Raw genomic sequence first — 21231 nt, 5'->3', positions numbered from 1 at the left:
GGCATCCAGATGGAGCTCTGTGACTAAAACATTCCAGTTTTCTTGTTGCGTGTCCGTTTGTGTTGTCTTGCTGCAGAATGCATGCAGAACCCATCAGACAACTGTGTTAGAAATGTGACATCTGAAGTGACTCCAACCTTCACACAGCGCTGTTTCCATAAACATGAGACAAAATATTGTAAACATGTCAAACTCAAGCTGTGTTTAGGAAATCACAGAAGCTCCTGGAGATAAACAACAGCCTGCCTGTAAACACGGAGCTCCGCTGGATCATATTTGCTGTTCGGCTTTTAGAAACGACTTTCAGCTGAAACGGCTCAGACTGAGCCAAGAGCCGGATGTGACGGATTTTAAATCAAGTCTGCCTCGTCTCAGAGAGAGCCGGGAAAAGTTTCGAACACATTAAAACCGTTTTCAGTGGATTTTATGACAAACCAACACAAGTGAGTGGAGAAATGAATTGATGCTTTTCAAAATGGTTGAAAAATCTGAAAAGTTCATTATAATTCAAAATGCTAAGTTCCAATAACTGATCATTACTGTCATGGTCTGTAGGTGTTGGCGAGGAGGTGGACACAGGATGAAAAAGAATGATTTAATGATGACAGTCCAGCACCGGTGAGGCCGACACAGGACGGTCCAGTTCAACTGTGACAGCGACAAACGGAGAAACGACAATAACAGAACAGGTGGGACTAAATACATCCATCCATTTTCTTTACACCTTGTCCCTCAGTGGGGTCAGGAGGTGCTGCTGCCTCTCCAGCTAACGTTCCGGGCGAGAGGCGGGGTCACCTGGACAGGTCGTCAGTCTGTCTCAGGGCAACACAGAGACACACAACCATGCGCACACACACTCAGGGACAATTTGGAGAGGCCAATTAACCTGACAGTCATGTTTTTGGGCTGTGGGAGGAAACCGGAGTACCTGGAGAAAACCCACCATGCACAGGGAGAACATGGAGACTCCATGCAGAAAGACCAGGGCCGGGAATCGAACCCAGAACCTTCTTGCTGCAAGGCAACAGCTCTACCAACTGCACCACTGTGCAGCCATGGGACTAAATACACAGGGAGGGTAATCACAGAAACGAGACGCAGCTGGGATCAATAAACAGGGAAGACAGGACAGAAGACTAAACACAGAAAACCTCACAGATCATCACAATTAAAGTTATATTTTAAATTATGAAACAAAGGAAGTATTAAACCTGAAAACTATTTTAGGTTAGTATAATCCTTATTTCTTCCTATAAAATCATGAAGGTGTTTTTTACATCTTGAGAAAAATTACTTTAAAAAAACACTCAGTGACTCCGGAATGAATGAAAAAATCGTCAAACTCAGAGAGCGATTCATCTGGAACATTTTCTAGAGACTCTGGTCAGGAAGGTTAGCCTTCCTGACCGCTAACTGGTTAGCCTTCCTGACCAGTTAGCCTTCCTGACCGCTAACTGGTCAGTTAGCGGTCAGGAAGGCCGCCACCTTCCTGTTTGCTGGATCACCTGAGGTAATCTCCTCTACGGCAAGCTGAGTGGTCCATGTTTATCGTTGTGTTTCAAGGCTCCTGGAGACTCGAGGTTAAAACCTTGAAGGAACTGAGAAACTCAGCTGGTTCTCACAAGAATTAACTTCAAATATTTCCCAGATATTTCCCTCTCAGCATGCAGCCTCAGTTTGTCTGAGTGGGAATCCAGCTGTCATGGGAAGAGTCTGTTCCTTTGACTTGTTTTCCGCATCTCGCCTCTGGAACGAATCAATTCTGCGTTCCTGATACGGACGGGAGGCACCTGCTCCATGGACGCACCGTCCTGTCTCCGCTTCACAAACACTGCGGCGTTCCAGAGGGAAGACAAAGCGGACGCTGTCCATGTGGACAGAAAACATGGTGCCGTTTCCTGAAATGCCCTCCAGGCTCTGGCTGTTAACAGAGATCTGTAAATCCTCCGAGGCGGCCATTTTCTGGAGACGGAGATCTGGCTTGTTTCGTTTACTGCAGCTTTCTGCTGACGTGGGCCACCTGTGTGAGCACAGGCAGCCGGGCGGGACGGATCCAACAGCAGCTTGTTTATTACAGGAGCTGCTGGTTAAACCAGGCAGTGAAGTCAAGGAGGGAATAAAAGTCCTGCTAGCAAAGGATCATGAGACAATATGGGTAGATATGGAGCAAAGAGCCTGCCCAAAAATGTCACTAGATACACTGCCCTTTACAACAAAGATGGTTCAAAGAAATCTTAAGATTAAAAACTATTGGGTTAAGGAAACAATTAAAATCTGGTCAGGAATAACAAAGAAATTTAACCTTCCTGACTCTATATCAAAAATTTTAAAAATAGCTAAGATTCCAGATTTTACCCCAGCTTCTATGGATGCAGGGTTTGAAAAATGGACAAAAGGAGGACTGGTATTTATGGCACAGCTCTTTAAAGGGTCAACAATGAAATCTTTTGAACAAATTCGAAAGGAATTTAGTCTACAAAAAACTGATTTTTATAGATTTTTACAAATTAGACATTATATCCAGAATCATAGTGACTGGCAGAAACTTTCAGCAAACATGACAAAGACGGAAGAGATTCTATTATCAATAGCAAAAGGTGATTCTAAAAAAGGTCTCATATCAAAAATATACAAAGGCCTGCAATATGAATCTAATGTAAACAATAAAGAAATTAAGGAGAAATGGGAATTGGAGGCTAACATAATAATAGCAGACGAGGATTGGGAAGAAACATTTAGCTCTGGACACAAATTAACTAATAGTCCGACATGGAGGGAGTTTGATTGGAAGGTTAAGATGCGTTTCTTTAACTCTCCAATCATCACATCTAAATATGCTAAAACATCCCAGCTTTGTTGGAGAAACTGTGGAAAGGTGGGGGATTTTGCTCATATATTCTGGGATTGCCCGAAGGTGGTCGAGTTCTGGAAAAATGTCCAAACAGATATAAAAAGTATTGTGGGCATTCAACTGGATCTGGATATATCTGTCTATATATTAGGAATAATACCCCCTGACATGATCAATAAAGAGAAAAAGTACCTGATCAGAGTTTTGCTTCTGATTGCTAAAAAGTGTATAACGTATAATTGGTTAAGGCCAAAGCCTCCCACCATTACACAGTGGCGAGAGAGGATTAAACAAGTCTATATAATGGAAAAAACAACATCACGACTACAACTTAAGATGGAGACCTTTGAAACAAGATGGATGACTATATCTAAACTCATAATGTAACCTCGACACCTACTAACTTTTTTTTTTTTTTTTTTTTTTTTTTTTTTTCTTTTCCCTCTCATGTACTTTTTAAATTTGGTTTGTAATATTATTATTATGTTCCTGGTCTTTGTATTCTTGATGTCTTTAATGTGGATTGAAAATAAAAAGTTCAAAAAAAAAAAGTCCTGCAGCAGGTCGCCAGCAATTAGTCAAACGTTTAATGTGTTCTGGTGGTTTTTCTAAGGTTTGAATCGGATCACAGGATGTTTGGAATTGAAACGTTTATATCTGCTGATGGCCTGGAGGGAAAAACAACTTTAATGTGTTCATTTCCTGCCATTTGCCGGAATATTCCCAACATGTATGCTAATTTCAGTGGTAACATCCCGAAGTCATTTAGTCCTGGTGTTATGAGTTTACATTCTTATTTTATTAAAGCAAATTTCTCACACTGACACATTTCTCAAGTGTCACTGTGAGAAATGAGTTTTGATAAATTATGCTTACTGCACCGCAGAGATTTAATCTGGGACTTATTGAATATTATTCGTTTCTTGTAATGCATCAAACTTTTTCCTTGGCAGCAAAACATGGAAAAAATGATTTTATATGAAAGAGCCACATGAAGTGGTGAACAGGAAGGAACAAAACTCATTTATTTTCATACGTTTCAACTTTCACTGCAGCTGAGAGTTTTCTGGGTTGCGTCTCCACTTGCAGCTTTCAAGTTTCTGTACATCCTCCATTGGATTTAGGTCTGGACTTTGACTAGGCCATGTGTTAGAACATTTATATGCTTTTATCTAAAGTGTTCCATTGTAGTTCTAGCTGTATGTTTTGGATTATTCACCAAATGGAAGATTAACTTTTACCCATCCTTTACAGGATGCAATTACATAAAAAAAACAAACGTTTTAAATCCAAGGGTCCATCTAAAATCTTCGACACATGGAGAAGATTTTCGATGGACCCAGAAAACGTCGTTTTCGTTTTGGCTGTTCATCCACATGGATTTGGCATTTTGGGAAACCAGAAACAATTATTTTTGAAACCAGGTTCCAAAGAGGATCGATTTCAAAACGCTGGTTTCATGTTTCTGGTTTTTTAAACGATGACATTGTAGCTCCGTCCGTCTCTCTGTCTGTCCCACATGTCCCACTGCCACAAATATCAAATATGGCGCCATTCTGTCTTTTTTTGTGGGTGGAAGGGTCACAGCGCCACCCAGTGGCCCGGCATACCAACCGCATCATTTTCTGTGGCGCTACAACCTGTCGCCGTGGACGGGGACAAAATGTTGTCATAACTCGTATCATCCAGGTGTCGTAAAGAGTCGTGGTAGCAGTCAGTCATGAAATGAATGAGAAGAGGCTCCTGACTGAAGACTGTTGCTGTATGACAGCCTCATCGTGACATGCTAGCTGCTAGCAAGTCGATATTCAGCAGCAGAGATTGTATTTCAAAGTAAAATGTCCTGATGACATCATTAGCTGTTAGCACTCTGCTAATCCACCTCCTTTGCTTTGTCTTCACAAAAGACTAAATTTGTACACAGATTAGGTGATTTTGCTGTGTCAAACTCAAACAGTTTTTCTTCAAAATGTTTCAGTTTTTAATCTTGTTTTTGTGATTTTTTTTTTCTCAGCATTTTGGCAAAAGACTCACAATGAGCATAAAGGCAAAACTAAATGTCCTTTCTTGGACATGAAAATGCTTCAATAACCTGAGGTGAGTCTCATGCCGAAGCTTCATCTTAATGCCTTTTCTATCAAACAATAACAGCCTGGGCTGAGTCCAGAGGGAAGGACTTCTCAGTATCACGCACGGCCGGCTGGGCTGAGCCCAGAGCTCAGAACCACCAGATCAAAGTAAAGACACTTTATCAGCTCATTCTGGAAAATATTAGCCGGGCCCATTTTACAGATTACAGTATAATAAAATCAAATCCTTTTGCCCAGTTTGAAGTGTTTGGAGACAAAAGGTCAAAAAGCAAAACGTTATAAAACTGGAAGACAGACTGTTTATTTCCTACGGTGTCTGACTCAGATAGTAGAAGTTTTATCTAAAGCCATGAAGGATAATAAATGAAGACGGTATATTAATTAAAGAAAACACAAAACCTCCAAGAATTGTACTTTCCTTTATGTGTTTCCCTCTAAGCCAGATTTTCCAGCAGGTGAGTGCAACAAAATGTGAAACAGACATAAATCTTACATTTAGTAAACATGCTGACCTGATGCTGTTAAAATTACTATTTTTCTTTTCTGATGTTCAGTAGAATCCAGATATTTACATTCATTTTATGAATTTTTCCTAAATCAGACTGAACTATGTCTCATTTAATGTAACTTTGTCCAGCTGAACAGAAACAGAACTGAAGTTATTGTCTTTGGATCTAAAGAGGAATAATCAGTTATTACAGCTGGAAACTGGAGGTCAGGGATGGACTTGGACCTGAACCTTCAGACACATAAAGACGGTCACAAAGTCGGCCTTCTATCAGCTGAGGAACATTTTTAGGACTAAAGGACTAATGTTTCATTAAGATCTAGAGAAACTCATCCATGTTTTATCTTCAGTCGTATTGATTACTGGAACAGTGTTTCACAGATCCGAGTCAAAAATTAGACAGCAGAACCAAACAGCGTTCAGTTTTTATGCTCCTTTAATCTGGAAAAAACTTAAAGGAGCATAAAAATGAAAATCTGCTGAAACACAGATAAAAACCCTGTTTTTCATTGATCAGTGTATTTGATACTGATTACTGTATCAAAGTAATAATGCTTGTTTCATAATTAGTGATAATTTGAAATGCTTTGCTGCTGAAATGCTCTAATAAACTTGACCTGAATCAACCAGGATGAAGGTGAAACCAGGTCTGCAGATCGTCTTTGTTGAGTTGTTGCAGTGAAAGAGGATCTTTGATTTGGCTGGATGATTATTACCATTAACCTCAAACACTCAAAACGTTTTGGATTTGGAAGAATTGAAACCAGGACATGAAATCTCAGGATCATAATTTCTTCAATAAAGTTTCCTGACATTAACATCTAAATAAATAAATGTGAACAGCTTGTGTCTGCTTTGTTGGTCTTCCTAAAGAAGAATGTTCTGTCAGGATGGATCCATTAGGAGGCCGAGTTTCAGTTTCATATGAAACAGCATTCAACACATGTTGGTTTACTTTACTGCATGAATAAAAATAACCTGAAACGTGGAACTGGTCGTGATGCTAATGACCAGTTCTGTGTTTAAAGGGATTTTATAATAAAACCTGACAACACAACAAAGAGAAATTTTAATCTGCTGATCAACAACAGATCAAGAAGGAAGGTTATGTTTGTCCGAATCCCTTCCAATATGTCCCGTAGTTACAGCTCAACATTTAGCATTAATACGTGAAGTTTGCAGTTCTGTTTGTTGATGCAGTTGCAAAGAAAGTTAGAGAAACTTCAACGGCTCCTTTTCTTCTTTTTTGGATTCTGAATGCCAGTCGGGTCTCACAGTACTGAACATATTTAAGCCTAATTTATCTCCATAAGAAAAAATACAGTTTTTTGGTGATTTTGGACATTTTTTTGGCCTATGAATGACTTTATCCTTGATGATTTTGGGCTCTGTGACAAAACGCTTGGACACCAGTTCTCTAGAATTTAACTTTTTATTCATAATAATTCATAGATCTGCACCTGGCTCTGCAAGAAAATAAATACATCTTTCAATTGCTTTCTAACACATGAAAGATGAAATGTGTTCTTGTTTCTCCACAGACTCAGTTCATCACCTGTGTTGTGATAAGAAGAGTCAAAGCGTCCGGTCCAACGAGGAAAGCCGGGCCGCATGGAGAACTGGGATCAGGGGAGCAGACATGTGAGCAGCATCACTCTGCAGACTGTTTTGTTCACAGGGTCGGCCCGGTGCTGGTCTGAGCCGCCATGTGTTCACACTGCGCTGCCCCTTTTCCATATGGGATTATTTACATGTCGGCTTTGTTGCTGAGAGATCAAAGCGGGGCAGAGATGCAGCTGAGATGATTTTATGACACATTTTAGCAAATTTGCGAGGGGAGGATTTAATAATGGCCCGTAAACCCTGCTGCACAGCAGAGCACCACATTAACTCTAATATCCCACAGGAGTAAAACACTACCTCACTGAAGCTGTGGACTAAAAACCTGGCAGATAGTTTTAGTTTTGATAAGCGATGTTATCGAGGGATCCACGACACGCACATACAGTAAACTGGACTTATTAGTACATAATATGCACTCAACACAAACATTTTGTGTTTATATTATGTTTGAATGTAAGATGCGGCCTAAAAATGCTGAACAAGCTGTTATTTTTCATGAAAAGCATAACTTTTAACACAATGAACTGAAATACATGATTTATCTCTCCACAAACAGATTAGCAGTTAGCCGCTGAACTAGCGAGGAAACTAGCATGTTAGCTCTGAAATGCTAACACAGTAGAACTACTATTTCGCTCTCAAAAGCAAATGTTATATTTAAAAACCTTATGGGAATCATGCATATGTGCTTGGTGAACATTACCAACCTGTAGTTAAACAAAAGTAAGACGGAGACTCTTTACTGTTTGTGCTTTTCTTCATGCTAATCCCACGTTGAGCAGAAATATGAAATGTATTGTGAAGAAAAAACAGACAGGATGAATAGACTTCTTCTTGCACATTGTTCAGTTTTTATTTTTACAAAAAATGAGGACAGGGCTACAAATCCTGATAATTTATACAAATACAACACATTTCAAAAATAAATTTTAATTTAGTAAATTCTCTGTGAACAAGTTTCTGCAATAGCCCACTGCTTGAGATCCCTGAGCAGAGACACAGAGTGAAACACTTTTTCTTTTCACACCTTCTTACAGACATTAAAAATCTTGTTTCCTCATCAACACTTTAAATATTTACACCAGGAATGAGTGTATGGATGTGTGAGGGAGGCAGGAAATCAATGTGAGCTCTTGACGTTTCCTTACCACCATCACAGTAAAGAAACAGCACAGTGCAGACAACAATATGGCTGCTTCATATATTGACACCACATATCAAAGCCTCCTGAAGCAGGTGTTGCGTAAATAGCTACATTAGCCGTGTTTGTGAATTTTCTTCAGTAATGACCAGAAACACGCAGAAGCTCCATCAAATGATCTTCCTTCATTTTACATGTGAAAAAAACAACACAGTTCCAGCTGGTTCTGCTAACAGCTGGGATCAGAATCGTCCCAGTTGGACCCTTTATTAGAATCAGCGCTACACACAGTGCTATGAAAAAGTTTCTCCTACGGGTTTTTCATGGTTGCTTTTTCAGAATATCAAATTTTAAAATCAGCACAAATAATCTGAATACATGCAGAAAACAGTGTATAAATGATTATTTCAATTAGTGAAGGCATTTAAAGGTTTGGTGGAAGTTTTGAATCACTCTGAAAAATTGGGTTATTTCAGCCATATTGGAGGGTTTTTGAGTATGAACCAAATGTTTATCATAGCACAGTAAAGCAGGAGATATGAAAAAGCTACACTTTTAGCCCTTAAATACACTTTGTTGTGCAGGAAAGTTGGATTTAGTCTCCCCTGGTGCTGCATAGACATCATTATATTCTGTTTATAAAGTATTTGCTGCAGAACTGCTAAACAAGGTCATGGTTTTCCTTTGTTTTTGCAGATTTTGTCTTGGGGAACCCATCATCCAAACGCATTCAGTGACATTCTAGCTGTGCCTTGTGTTCATTCATAATGTGGTAACATTTCCTGGCTCCAGCATGAAAGGCTGGATGGGTAAGTCATGTGTTGTTGACATCTTTTAATCAATTTGGCAGTAAAACGTTTTTGCGTAACAAGCTAATCAAATCTCTGCTATCTGCAAATTACAAAATGGCAGACCAGAGTGAAATCATCATTTTTATGTTTGTCCAGTTATCTTTGCCTGAAACAAATGTTGTCTGTTTAATTCTGAAACACTTAAGTGACAATAAATCTTTAAAAAAAACTACAGAAATCTTTGAAGGAAATACTTTTTCAGAGCACTGTATGAGCCTTTATAGTAGCTTTAAAGTGCAGTAAAATAAAAACAACACAAGCATGTTTGTTCTCAGTTTGATAAAGATTTCATAATTCACTTTGTAAAATATTTAAATCTTGTTCCAGTTGGCTTTGTGCTTTATAAACTCAGAAATGTTCTTAGACTATTTAAGTGATTCAGCTGCTATATGGGGACAAATGAGAACAACATTCAGCTTCCAGTCAGTCTGTCTGTCTGTCTGTCTGTCTGTCTGTCTGTCTGTCTGTCTGTCTGTCTGTCTGTCCCCAGAAAACTCTAATCACCTTCACAAAGAGAGACTCTTGGGGGAAACCCAGACCCGCTAGATCAAAAGGAAATGTGCTATATTATATTATTGTAATAAACATGAGAATAGATCGGGATATTTAAAAGCTGACAGCACAAAACGGCGCCACACCGGTGGTCCAGCTGATGAAGAGACTCAACAGGAAGTATCTGAGTCCGATCTGGTACCTGGGTTTAGCTCTGGACAGTGGTGGGCACCGCTAACTAAAGATGTCAGCTGCACTGACCGTAAAGCACTGATCAGAAATATTAGTTCTGGTAACTTGCTACACCAACATAGCATTGAGCAGAAGCTAATGCTTAAGCGCTAAATTCAACCATGTTGGGACCCAACATGCGTCAATGACACAACAAGTGTTACAGCTTAGTTTGTCGCCCTCTACAGGGTGGAGTTTGTCATTACACGCCTAACAGTACGGTTTGCTCTTCACAAAGGAATTTTTATTTCTCACTCATGGTTTCGGTTTTATAGTTGAGTTTCGCTAAATCTGTTGCTAATTTTTCCAAAAGTCAGAAAACACTGGACTGTTTACTGTAGAACAACAGCAATGCATTCTGGGTAAAGACTGCACCGCACCATGAGTGAAGAACGTAGGCTATAAAAACACTGGATATATGCACCTTATTCAAGGTATTCACGTAAATAATCCTCAGTGGATTCTGTTCACCTGTGCAAATGTATATTAATAACTGCTCTGAATTCATTGTATTTTATTTTTGATAATGTTTTGAGAAAAACAATTGTGAGGACAGGAAGTGGAACTGTCTTTGCACACTTCAAAATAAGAGCATGAAGAGAAATGTCTGACAACTTGAGTCGATAACAAAAACTTCAACTCAGACAATGAACTTTATTTAATTAACTGAAAGTTTCCAAAACAGGCAACTAAATTAGAATGCATCTGAAAATATTAATTTAAGAGAAGCTGAGTGTGTTAAAATGCTAAAGCGCTGAACGAAAAATGAGCTCTGCTAATAGCATGCATGTGCCCACCACTGGCTCTAGATCAATAACTCTATGAATAGGACAAATAACAAATACTGTACAAACTTTAATGAAGGTGCTCTTTCTTTTACTAAAAACTGACAAAAACAACCAAATATATGAAAACTAGACAAAATATATACAGATGAGACCTAAGAACAGCTTTAAGGATACCGAAGACCCTTCGCCGTATCGTAACAAGCCAAACTCGCTCAGTTACAGTTTGCTGTGTTGTTCTGTGTACTAAAACGTGGCAGCTATATATTAATATTTATTCAAACACAATGACATAACTTTACCTAAGCATAAAGGCATTTAAACATTTCCCTTTCTGTGACTCTGTGTTGATCCATGTAAGGATAAAAGTTGGACACTAGCTTAGCATTAGCTTAGCATTTCCTTTTGGCTGGTCGAACTCTTTTGTTGCAGGTTCTGTCGAGCTGCTTGGAACCTGGGAAGACTTTCCATCTGCAACCTGAAGCTTTAAGCTCTTAATGGTGATGGTAGCTTAATGTTTAGAAGTGAAGAATAAAAATACCTCTGGTATGAAGACCATTTCAAAGCTTGCTAAAACAGATTAGTTGGGTTAACTGCAGACTCTTAATGTGCTGAAATAGAAACTCTGCATTCCCTTTTTATGTTTTTCTCTGAATATCAGGACGGTTGCTACTTTAGGAATCAATATGTGGTGCAATTTCAGATTAAAGTGAGAATGAGGTTTAAAAGCAGAGACTATAAATTAAATTTTAAGAAGTTAAATTTCTTCATATGTACCTTCTTTCCTTCATTTTCAAGAAAAAACACAAAGTGAAACTAAAATTTGACAGAAAGTCCTTCAGTGCTCCCCTCTGTGTTTTCCATACCTCATTCTGCGGCAGCGATGAACTTGTGGCTTCACTTGAACTTGAAGAAATCTTGAATAAAAAACGAAAGCAGTAAATCTGCAGAAAGGAATCCAGACGCCACGCAGGGCCTTCCTGACTGTAAGCAATCCTGAGCAAAGCTGCAGGCCTGAGGTGTTTGCAGAGCTCCGAGGTGATTAGTGGGGGGGGAGGCTGTGCGGCACAACGTGTCTCTGCAAACGTCCTCCCTCGGCCTCTTCCTCCTCTCCTGGATGAGAAAACAGAACGAGGGCACGCAGGCCGCCCGTCTCCCCGGGTCTGGAGCGCAGATGGTGTGTAGGCGGGACGGGAGATCTCAGGGAGTCGTGGTCCTCAGGCCCTGCTTCTCCATGATGTTCCAGAGCTTTCGCAGATTCGACTGGGTGATGGTGTCGTCTGGTTTCAGCTGAAGAGCCCGGAGGTAATTGGCTTCGGCTTCTTGCAGTTTCCCGTTGAGGTGGAGGATCGCTCCGAGGTTCATCAGAGCTGCGGGGTACTGAGGCAAACACAAATGACCATTTTAGGATCCAATCAGCAGTTATTGAGATATTTAGCTGGTGCACAGGAGCTACTAACTACTTGAAGTTTTCTACTATGCTTCCTTGAACAGGTTAGGGTTCAAGGACTAAACAAAACATGACATTTTCTGCACAAAACCATTCTTAGATGATGATATTTCAGTCTGCCTAAAACAACAGAGTGAGCTGTTTTAAGGCCTCCGTCGCTTTAAATCCAAATAAGCTGCTGCTGGCCACGCCCCCCAACTCATCGTTTACATTTACACGTGAAAATGGCTGCAAACATCCATCCATCTATTTTCTATACACCCTTGTCCCTCAGTGGGGTCGGGAGCTGCTGGTGCCTCTCCAGTGAACGCTCCAGGCTGAGAGGCGGGGTCACCTGGACAGGTCGCCAGTCTGTCGCAGAGGGCTGCAAACAGATGCGCAATTATATAAACACACATCTTTGAAAAGCAGAAGTGGAGCCTCCTGCACAACCAACAAGAACGCAGCAAGTGGTTTCTGGATGGCAAGTCAACAGCAAAACATTGACCTTATCCAGCAGCCATTGTGCAGCGGTAAAACCAGCTGATCAAACGTGCTGGAGCTCTGCCTGGGTTGCTAGGTGACAGGTGGAGCTCTGCTTGGGTTGCTAGGTGACAGGTGGAGCTCAGCTTGGGTTGCTAGGTGACAGGTGGAGCTCTGCCTGGGTTGCTAGGTGACAGGTGGAGCTCAGCTTGGGTTGCTAGGTGACAGGTGGAGCTCTGCCTGGGTTGCTAGGTGACAGGTGGAGCTCAGCTTGGGTTGCTAGGTGACAGGTGGAGCTCTGCCTGGGTTGCTAGGTGACAGGTGGAGCTCTGCCTGGGTTGCTAGGTGACAGGTGGAGCTCAGCTTGGGTTGCTAGGTGACAGGTGGAGCTCTGCCTGGGTTGCTAGGTGACAGGTGGAGCTCAGCTTGGGTTGCTAGGTGACAGGTGGAGCTCTGCCTGGGTTGCTAGGTGACAGGTGGAGCTCAGCTTGGGTTGCTAGGTGACAGGTGGAGCTCTGCCTGGGTTGCTAGGTGACAGGTGGAGCTCAGCTTGGGTTGCTAGGTGACAGGTGGAGCTCTGCCTGGGTTGCTAGGTGACAGGTGGAGCTCAGCTTGGGTTGCTAGGTGACAGGTGGAGCTCTGCCTGGGTTGCTAGGTGACAGGTGGAGCTCAGCTTGGGTTGCTAGGTTACGGTAATGTGACTCAATCAGGGGTTTTTTGAAACAGTCCATTTTCCAGACACTAAAAAACATAAACTTACAGCCAAAAACACGGCTGGGTGTTTTTTTTTTAAAGTGCTTTGGTTGTTTTCAGAAGCAGTTGAGACCTAAACTGTGCAACAATGTGCAAAACACGAATTTTGCATAAATGTTCACCTCTAATAGTCGACAACCAAAACTTCATCACAGATGTCAAACTTTATTCAACTGAAAGATTAATAAACAACTGAGTAAATTAGCACACTAGAATGCACAGTGTGCCAAATGTAGCAGAAACACCAACGTGTTAAACAACAAAGTTATGGATTAGCGTGTGATTAATGTGTGTTCAACACGGGGGAAAAAAGTCAAAAACTAAACCTGACAGAAATTCTGTGGGGTCCCTTTAAGAGAGGAGTAGAAAAATCCTGACAAATCGGAGCGTTTGGAAGAATTACTAATCACTAACTCAGCATGTTGGATGCTGACCGAGTTCTGCCAAAGACGACCGGATCTGCAAACGAATCGATCCGATCAGATAAAAGCTCATAATGGAGCTGACATTCTGTCTGAAGCTGACGTGTTTAGACTGGAGACATAATGAGATTAGAAATTCACATTTCACCACATCAGTGCTGGTGAATAATGCAGCCTGTCTGTTCATACTGAATATTTTAGCAGGGAATGATTTGTGGGTTCATCGTCTTTTCTCTGAGTGACGACGTGCAGCGAGTGAAACTCCCAAAAAACACAAACGCTGAATTTCCTCACAGGCATCTCAGCTTCTGCTACAAACATCTGATCCTGCAGATGATTCAAAGCGTTACATGATATGCTCTTCAGCCGCAGTGGAGCATTGAGTCACCACGGCAGCGATACGAGCGCCCCGTTGTCAGATGGGCCGAACTGCGCGCCTGTCCCTGCGTCTGGTCTGCGGCCATCGATGTCAGAGGGAGCAGCCGCCGCTTTGAAGTGGCTCGAGATGTTTATTTCTGCTGGTGCCAATGGGCAAAGTCATAATCAGTGTGACGGATGAGTCATGGAGATATAAGTACAGGAAAAGTGCCTCGGGTGCAATCATGTCAAGACCAAGAAGTATGTAGGCCAAGGGAGGGGCAACATCTGATCACCATTTTGGTTAGAGATGTGGAAAAAATGCGTCATGCAGCAGAGAAGCTCCGGGTCTGCTGCGGAGTTTATCAGCATTTCACGGAAGAAAAATCATTTTGCTCCTTGAAATCTACGTTTTCCATGTAATTATTAACCACTGAGACGTCTCTTTAATCAGCTGAGGTTAATTTAATCTGTGGATAAATGCAGCTGTTCTGGTTCTGGTGTTTGGAGAACAAGCAGCAGAGGAGACATGCAGATCTACTGGGACACGGACGTCCACCTGGACGGACAGGAAGGACAGCGATAACCACCTGGTGACTCAGGAGGAGCTGCAGAGAGCTACAGCTCAGGTAGCAGAAAACTAAAACCTTCAACTCTAAACATACAGCAGCAGCTGCAGCAAAGCGTGGGCCACAAAACATAAATACATGCCACACTTTTCAGATTTTTCTTGGTGAAAAAAAACCCTAAAACCAAACATCGTTTCCTCTCCATGTCACAATGATGAATGTTTTGTTTAGATCGTCAGAAAAAACCTCAAGCAGATTGTGATTGTAACAGAATCTGAACAAAGGGGCAGAATGATGCGAAACGACTTTTTAAAGCTTTTCATCAAGTTAAAATGTTTTTCCCTCATCACAAAACTACCTGCAGTGTTGCTTTGATCCGGTCATGCATGTCCGAGGAATCTTCAAGTCCAACACAAGTTTCTACAAGTTTTACTGTTTCCATCAATCTTTCCTTATGCAACACTTCAAAATAAAAAATGTTGATGGAAACAAATATAGTTATAAAATGCTATAAAGTGTCACAATGTGCCAGCAAAATACACAATACCCCTCGTCTAAAGGGTGTGATTACTTTTGGAAAGCTCTGTATCTGTATGTACGAATGGAATAATGAGCAAAATAATCAGAAATATGTCAAATTTGGGTCACAAGACATTTCTACCTCCCAGAAATGAAAAGACTGAGATGTGGGGAGACTTAAAGATTGGAAAATTAATCGTCGATTTTGAATGAATTATTCTTAATTCAGAATCAAACTAACAAATAAGATAAACTGTTGTGATTGGCTGCCCTGTGACCTGGTCTGAGCGATCTCCTGCCGTCACTTCGGGTCTCTGGCTGAATCTCCTTCACGCCGCAGAAGCAGCCGCAGAAGCAGAAGCAGAAGCAGCCGCAGCCGCAGAAGCAGCCGCAGCTCTGCGCCGTAACGGCCGCAGCCGCAGAAGCAGCCGCAGCCGCAGCCGCAGAAGCAGCCGCAGAAGCAGCCGCAGCTCTGCGCCGTAACGGCCGCAGCCGCAGCTCTGCGCCGTAACGGCCGCAGCCGCAGAAGCAGCCGCAGAAGCAGCCGCAGCTCTGCGCCGTAACGGCCGCAGCCGCAGCTCTGCGCCGTAACGGCCGCAGCCGCAGAAGCAGCCGCAGAAGCAGCCGCAGCCGCAGAAGCAGCTGCAGCTCTGTGCCGTAACGGCCGCAGCCGCAGCTCTGCGCCGTAACGGGCGCAGCCGCAGAAGCAGCCGCAGCCGCAGAAGCAGCTGCAGCTCTGCGCCGTAACGGCCGCAGCCGCAGAAGCAGCCGCAGCCGCAGAAGCAGCTGCAGCTCTGCGCCGTAACGGCCGCAGCCGCAGAAGCAGCCGCATAAGCAGCCGCAGCTCTGCGCCGTAACGGCCGCAGCCGCAGAAGCAGCCGCAGCCGCAGCTCTGTGCCGTAACGGCCGCAGCCGCAGCCCTGCGCCGTAACAGCCGCAGCCACTCTGAGACTGTTTGTGCATTAAAACTACCTTCAGCTTGACCTCACCGCTTTAGGGCCACACCACAAAATAATGCTTGGAGATGGACTGTTTACACACATGGGCGTGATTTGAAGTAATGAGCAGACCTCACACAAACACTGCATCCAACGTCTCCAGGTGACAAATAGGTGTTTATTGTATAACTATAACTTTAACGTTTTACTAAAGATTCAAAGCGCAGTCGCATTTTATTGAGTTTGTGAGCTAAGTGGGTTTAAATGGCGCATTAATCGTAACTCCGGGGAGAAAAGCTCTGACTGGACAACGAAATGGTAAAATAATAACCTGCCTGGCCTCTGAACACGGTCGGCCTGAGTTAAAGGAGAAAACGTTCACTGAACAAATACAAAGGCTTATTTTTCAAGACTGAAATCAATTTAAAATCTGCAGATTCAACTAAATTCAAAATGTTTTCATTTTCTTGTTTAAAACCTCGAATGCATCAGAAGTGAGAAACCAGAGGAGGAAACAGGAAACTTCAGATTAACAGCATGGAGGTGAAGATTCGCATCGGCTCGTCTGAATTCATGGATTAAATAAAGTTAGAAGTTTAAAGAGAAGCATCACAACTAAAATCTACGGCTATGTGTTTGAAACTTTAAAATAATAAAACAGTATTTGAGCAAAAAGATTTATTTTAAAACATCTGCAAAACCAAGTCGTCTTAATTTGAATTCTGTAAATCTTCCTTCATGTCTAAAACAATCTTCTGCCGTTTTCACTTCATATATCCGAGTAATTTTTTTTATTTGCAGCCTTTTTTCCCGGCTCCTCCAGATTCGGCAGAACGTTTTCAGAAGCCTTTATTTCTCTTCATCCTCTCATTTCCTCCTGGCGCTGCTGCGTCTCTGGGCACAGAGCAGAAGAGCCACATGGTAAACTGACGGAGGGAAAGCTTGACCTTCACGACTTTAGAGAGAATTTGAAGGCATAAGAAGGAAAAAGGCTGCAGGTTGCAGAGACCAGATGGTTCTGACCGAGAATCAAGCTGGATTTATCTCCTGCTGAAGGCCGTGGTAGGGAACGGCTCTCCCAGCCTGACAGCGCGCATATGCAGCATGATTAATGCAAAACAGCTGCGCTGATTAAGAGCCGAGTAAATTATACCGTGCATCTTCCTTTGGCTGCGGTGGTGTAGGAAGATGTGAAGCCGTAATAAAAAGAGTTTGGCAACACCTTCCCACATCTGACGGTTCAGATTTCATCATTTGCTCACAATTAGGAAAACTGCCACGACTATAAAGGGATCCACTGTTAGTTTAACAACAAATTTATCTGAGACACATTCAACAGGATGTTGAGTTTTTATTAGTTTAAATAAAACACACAGTGTCATTCCCACTGCAATGCATCCTGGGTAGATGGCGCTAGGTGCTATGACGCTAGCTCTGTCAAGCCAGAACAGTATTTATTGCTCAGTTAGGACCTTCAGCCCTTCAGGTTTGAACTGGGAGGCTTTGAAATAGAAGGAAATGGAGAAATAATGAGTAGAAAACCTGTTGGTGTGAAAACGCCGACCTGAAAGGAGAGCCAACGCTTCACAACGCTGATTATGCTAACTGTGCTTACAGTTAGCATCGGGATCAAAACAGTTTCTCAAATATATTAGAAGGGTTTGCTACAAAGACTCTCACTTTAAGCATCCATTCGTTACTTTTAATTTGTTCTGGCATTTGCTACTGCTAGCACTAGCTGATGGTGTTAGCACTAACATCATTAGCTACTGCTAGCACTAGCTGATGATGATAGCTCTACCTGATGGTATTGCACTAGCTGATGGTGTTAGCACTAGCTGATGGTGTTAGCACTAACATCATTAGCTACTGCTAGCACTAGCTGATGGTGTTAACACTAACATCATTAGCTAGTGTTAGCACTAGCTGATGGTGTTAGCTCTACCTGATGGTGTTAGCTGTAGCTGATGGTGTTAGCACTAACATCATTAGCTAATGTTAGCACTAGCTGATGGTGTTAGCTCTAGCTGATGGTGTTAGCTGTAGCTGATGGTGTTAGCACTAACATCATTAGCTAATGTTAGCACTAGCTGATGGTGTTAGCACTAGCTGATGGTGTTAGCTCTAGCTGATGGTGTTAGCTCTAGCTGATGGTGTTAGCTCTAACTGATGGTGTTATCTCTACCTGATGGTGTTAGCTCTAGCTGATGGTGTTAGCTCTACCTGATGGTGTTAGCTGTAGCTGATGGTGTTAGCACTAACATCATTAGCTAATGTTAGCACTAGCTGATGGTGTTAGCACTAGCTGATGGTGTTAACACTAACATCATTAGCTAGTGTTAGCACTAGCTGATGGTGTTAGCTCTACCTGATGGTGTTAGCTGTAGCTGATGGTGTTAGCACTAACATCATTAGCTAATGTTAGCACTAGCTGATGGTGTTAGCACTAGCTGATGGTGTTAACACTAACATCATTAGCTAGTGTTAGCACTAGCTGATGGTGTTAGCTCTATCTGATGGTGTTAGCTCTAGCTGATGGTGTTAGCACTAGCTGATGGTGTTAGCACTAACATCATTAGCTAATGTTAGCACTAGCTGATGGTGTTAGCTCTATCTGATGGTGTTAGCTCTACCTGATGGTGTTAGCACTAGCTGATGGTGTTAGCACTAGCTGATGGTGTTAGCTCTAGCTAATCAGAAGCCGATCACATTAGCTTGTTTCAACAGATATCTTGTGTAAAATGATTCGTTAAACTTTGAGGCAACTTGCTGCAATTTTGTCAACAAATGTTCTATTTTGTTTCTATTAGAGTCCAGTAAAAGCTACACATCCTGGACCCGGCCTGATTGCCCAGGTGAAGAAATATTGGAGCCCAAAGCTTCCTGCAGCTTCCTGCAGCTTCTCACATCCAGAGTGCAAATCGACTCTCGTTGATGAAAATCGCATCATTTTGCTCACAGAGTGATTTACCTTCCTTTCTCTGTTTGTGTGCCACATAAATATCTTTATATTTCATATTCATCTCATAGTGTGGTGAATCCTGCCAGCTGCTGGCTGTTCCTGGTTTTCACTCAGGCATAGGATGAGTTAAAGCTCTAAACCATCATGGATACTTACTGTATAAATGTTGTCTGACAACAAAACGGATTAATAATCAGTAACATGATTAAAAATCACAGATCCTGTTGTTTTACTGTTTAACAATCTGTTTCCACTTCTCCTTGAGCCGAGGCTGAGCCAGCAGTAGGCGGAGCCAAAGACGCATCTTGTTTTGATATGGTGAACTGAAACGTTCCCGACTCACGCAGCGTCTGTTTTTAACGCCACGCAGCCTGGAGATCCTGCTCTGCTGGGATCCACTGGATTCTCTACAAACCACGTCAAACAGGAAATCTCCCCGTTTTTCCAGTTTCAAACTAATAAACATAATTCTTTTCATACGGGGTGAATCCTTCTAAGTCTTTATTTTTAAAAATGATCTTATTTTGGATTCTTAGTGATTATTACTGACATTTTACTGACCTGGGTCGTCAACCTGCGGCTTCCACAGTGGCTCTCATTGACTTTGGATAAAAATTACTAATGGCCTCTGATAAATGCAAGTTTTTTCCATTATAATTGCACCTCCTGACACAACAGGATGTCATGTCCTCACGTTGGGAACCTGGTGCTTTATAGTATTTTCCACAAACATCAAAACATTGCAAAAGTTTTTCAGCTGAATTCTTCAGGACGAGGCAGATTTCTCCCATTTGCTCTCTGGGTTTTAACTGGATGTTTGGAGAGAAATCTGACTTTAATTTAACATTTTCACCACCAAACCTACTCAGATCTGAACTCCATGACTTCTGTGGAGTCCTGCCTGCTCTTGTTTGACAGCGTTTCTTCGTATTTTACCCGGGTTTGTGTGCAGAAAAGGCCAAACTATGATTCCTGTAAAACACTGTAAAGATGTATTTGATCATTAATCCACAGCTGTCTGTTTCCAATCAGCGCCGGGAAACAAACAGGATGACCGCATGCTAAACACACTCCCCCCCTCAAAACAAGCGGACCCGTCCAGTCAGTTTCAGGACCCCCGTCCTCCGGCTCGCTGTTCGTATCATTATTCTTTCCAACCTGCTTACTCCGGCCCCTCCTTTGAACTTGCTGATGGATGTTGCACAAGCAAACCTCTGAGCTCAGGAAAACCCAAGAACTCATTATTCTGAGCAGGACTGACAATGAATCCCGTTGTTAGAGGCAGAACGGCCAGTAATGATATTGGAAAGTCAGTCTGACCGTAATTGCAGCGCGTCCATCAAAGTAAAAGGTAATGAGGAGGAATAGCAAGTCAAGGTTTTACTCACGTTGGGTCTCAGGCTCGCTGCTTGTCCGTAATACTTCTCGGCTGCTTCGTTGAGCTTGGCTTGTCTGAAAAGGGAAAAACAGGGAGAGGCGATCGTTAGTCAGTTTTATTGCTGCTGGCTCTGGCCCAGGCCTTGAACCCGGAGTGTTTACCGGTTCCCAGGGGTCACGGAGAAAATAACATGGAGGAACTGCATGAAGAAACGCAACGAGAACTTTCTGCTTTCTGCTCAAACCTGCAAATCACCCGACTCTGCTTCAGGATGAAAATCTGATTTACGTGTTACGGCCTGAGGGTTCATCACTAGAGGAGTTTCAGTCCAGTCATTCATAAATTCATAAATTCAAATTCACTTCAATGAGATAAAAAAAATACTGATGGATTTCAAGCCTTTATTTCATGTCATTTTGATAAAAACCTCAAATTCAGAGTCTTCAAAAATGTTAATATTACATCAGACCAATGAAAAGGTATTTAAACACAGAAATGTTTAGCCATGATGGTGGAGGCAGCTGCTCATTGGAGGCTACAAATAAACACAGTCTGAGTCAGAAGTAGTCGGTGTTTGTTGGAGTTCAATATATTAAAAAGAGAAAACATGATCACCTTGTCATGAGATTAAAAAGAAAATGTCTCGTTTCACAAACAGGATTTGAGGAAAGGTCGTTTTTCAGGATCATGACCTGAGATCAGATCCGCAGTGGAGACATAAACATTGTGTTTTATCTAAAGTCTGCGGCGTTTCGTTCTCAAACAGCAGCAACATTTCCTTTCTCTAAACTAATGCAGAACCACCTTCAGGATCCACAGCTGCAGGTTTTTCCCTAATGGCAGTAAAGC

The 21231-nt window shown here is 42.1% G+C and overlaps 1 protein-coding gene across 3 annotated transcripts in view; it reads right to left on the bottom strand.

Annotated features, from left to right (window-relative positions):
- Positions 1 to 7900: 7900 nt before the first annotated feature.
- Positions 7901 to 21231, bottom strand: part of tmtc2b (transmembrane O-mannosyltransferase targeting cadherins 2b) — a 106447-nt gene continuing 93116 nt past the window's right edge. For all 3 annotated transcript variants that reach the window (XM_081608393.1, XM_081608392.1, XM_081608394.1), the window contains 2 exons: positions 20393 to 20456; positions 7901 to 11952 (listed from right to left, as the gene is read on the bottom strand). In XM_081608393.1, the coding sequence (XP_081464519.1) occupies positions 11773 to 11952; positions 20393 to 20456 (244 nt within the window). In that variant the 3' untranslated portion in view covers positions 7901 to 11772. The remainder of the gene's footprint in view (positions 11953 to 20392; positions 20457 to 21231) is intronic.

This window comes from Poecilia reticulata, chromosome 6 (genome assembly GCF_904066995.2).
Source record: "Poecilia reticulata chromosome 6, P_reticulata-male-v2, whole genome shotgun sequence".
Taxonomy (NCBI): domain Eukaryota; kingdom Metazoa; phylum Chordata; class Actinopteri; order Cyprinodontiformes; family Poeciliidae; genus Poecilia; species Poecilia reticulata.
This window is presented reverse-complemented; position numbering and strand designations above follow the sequence as displayed.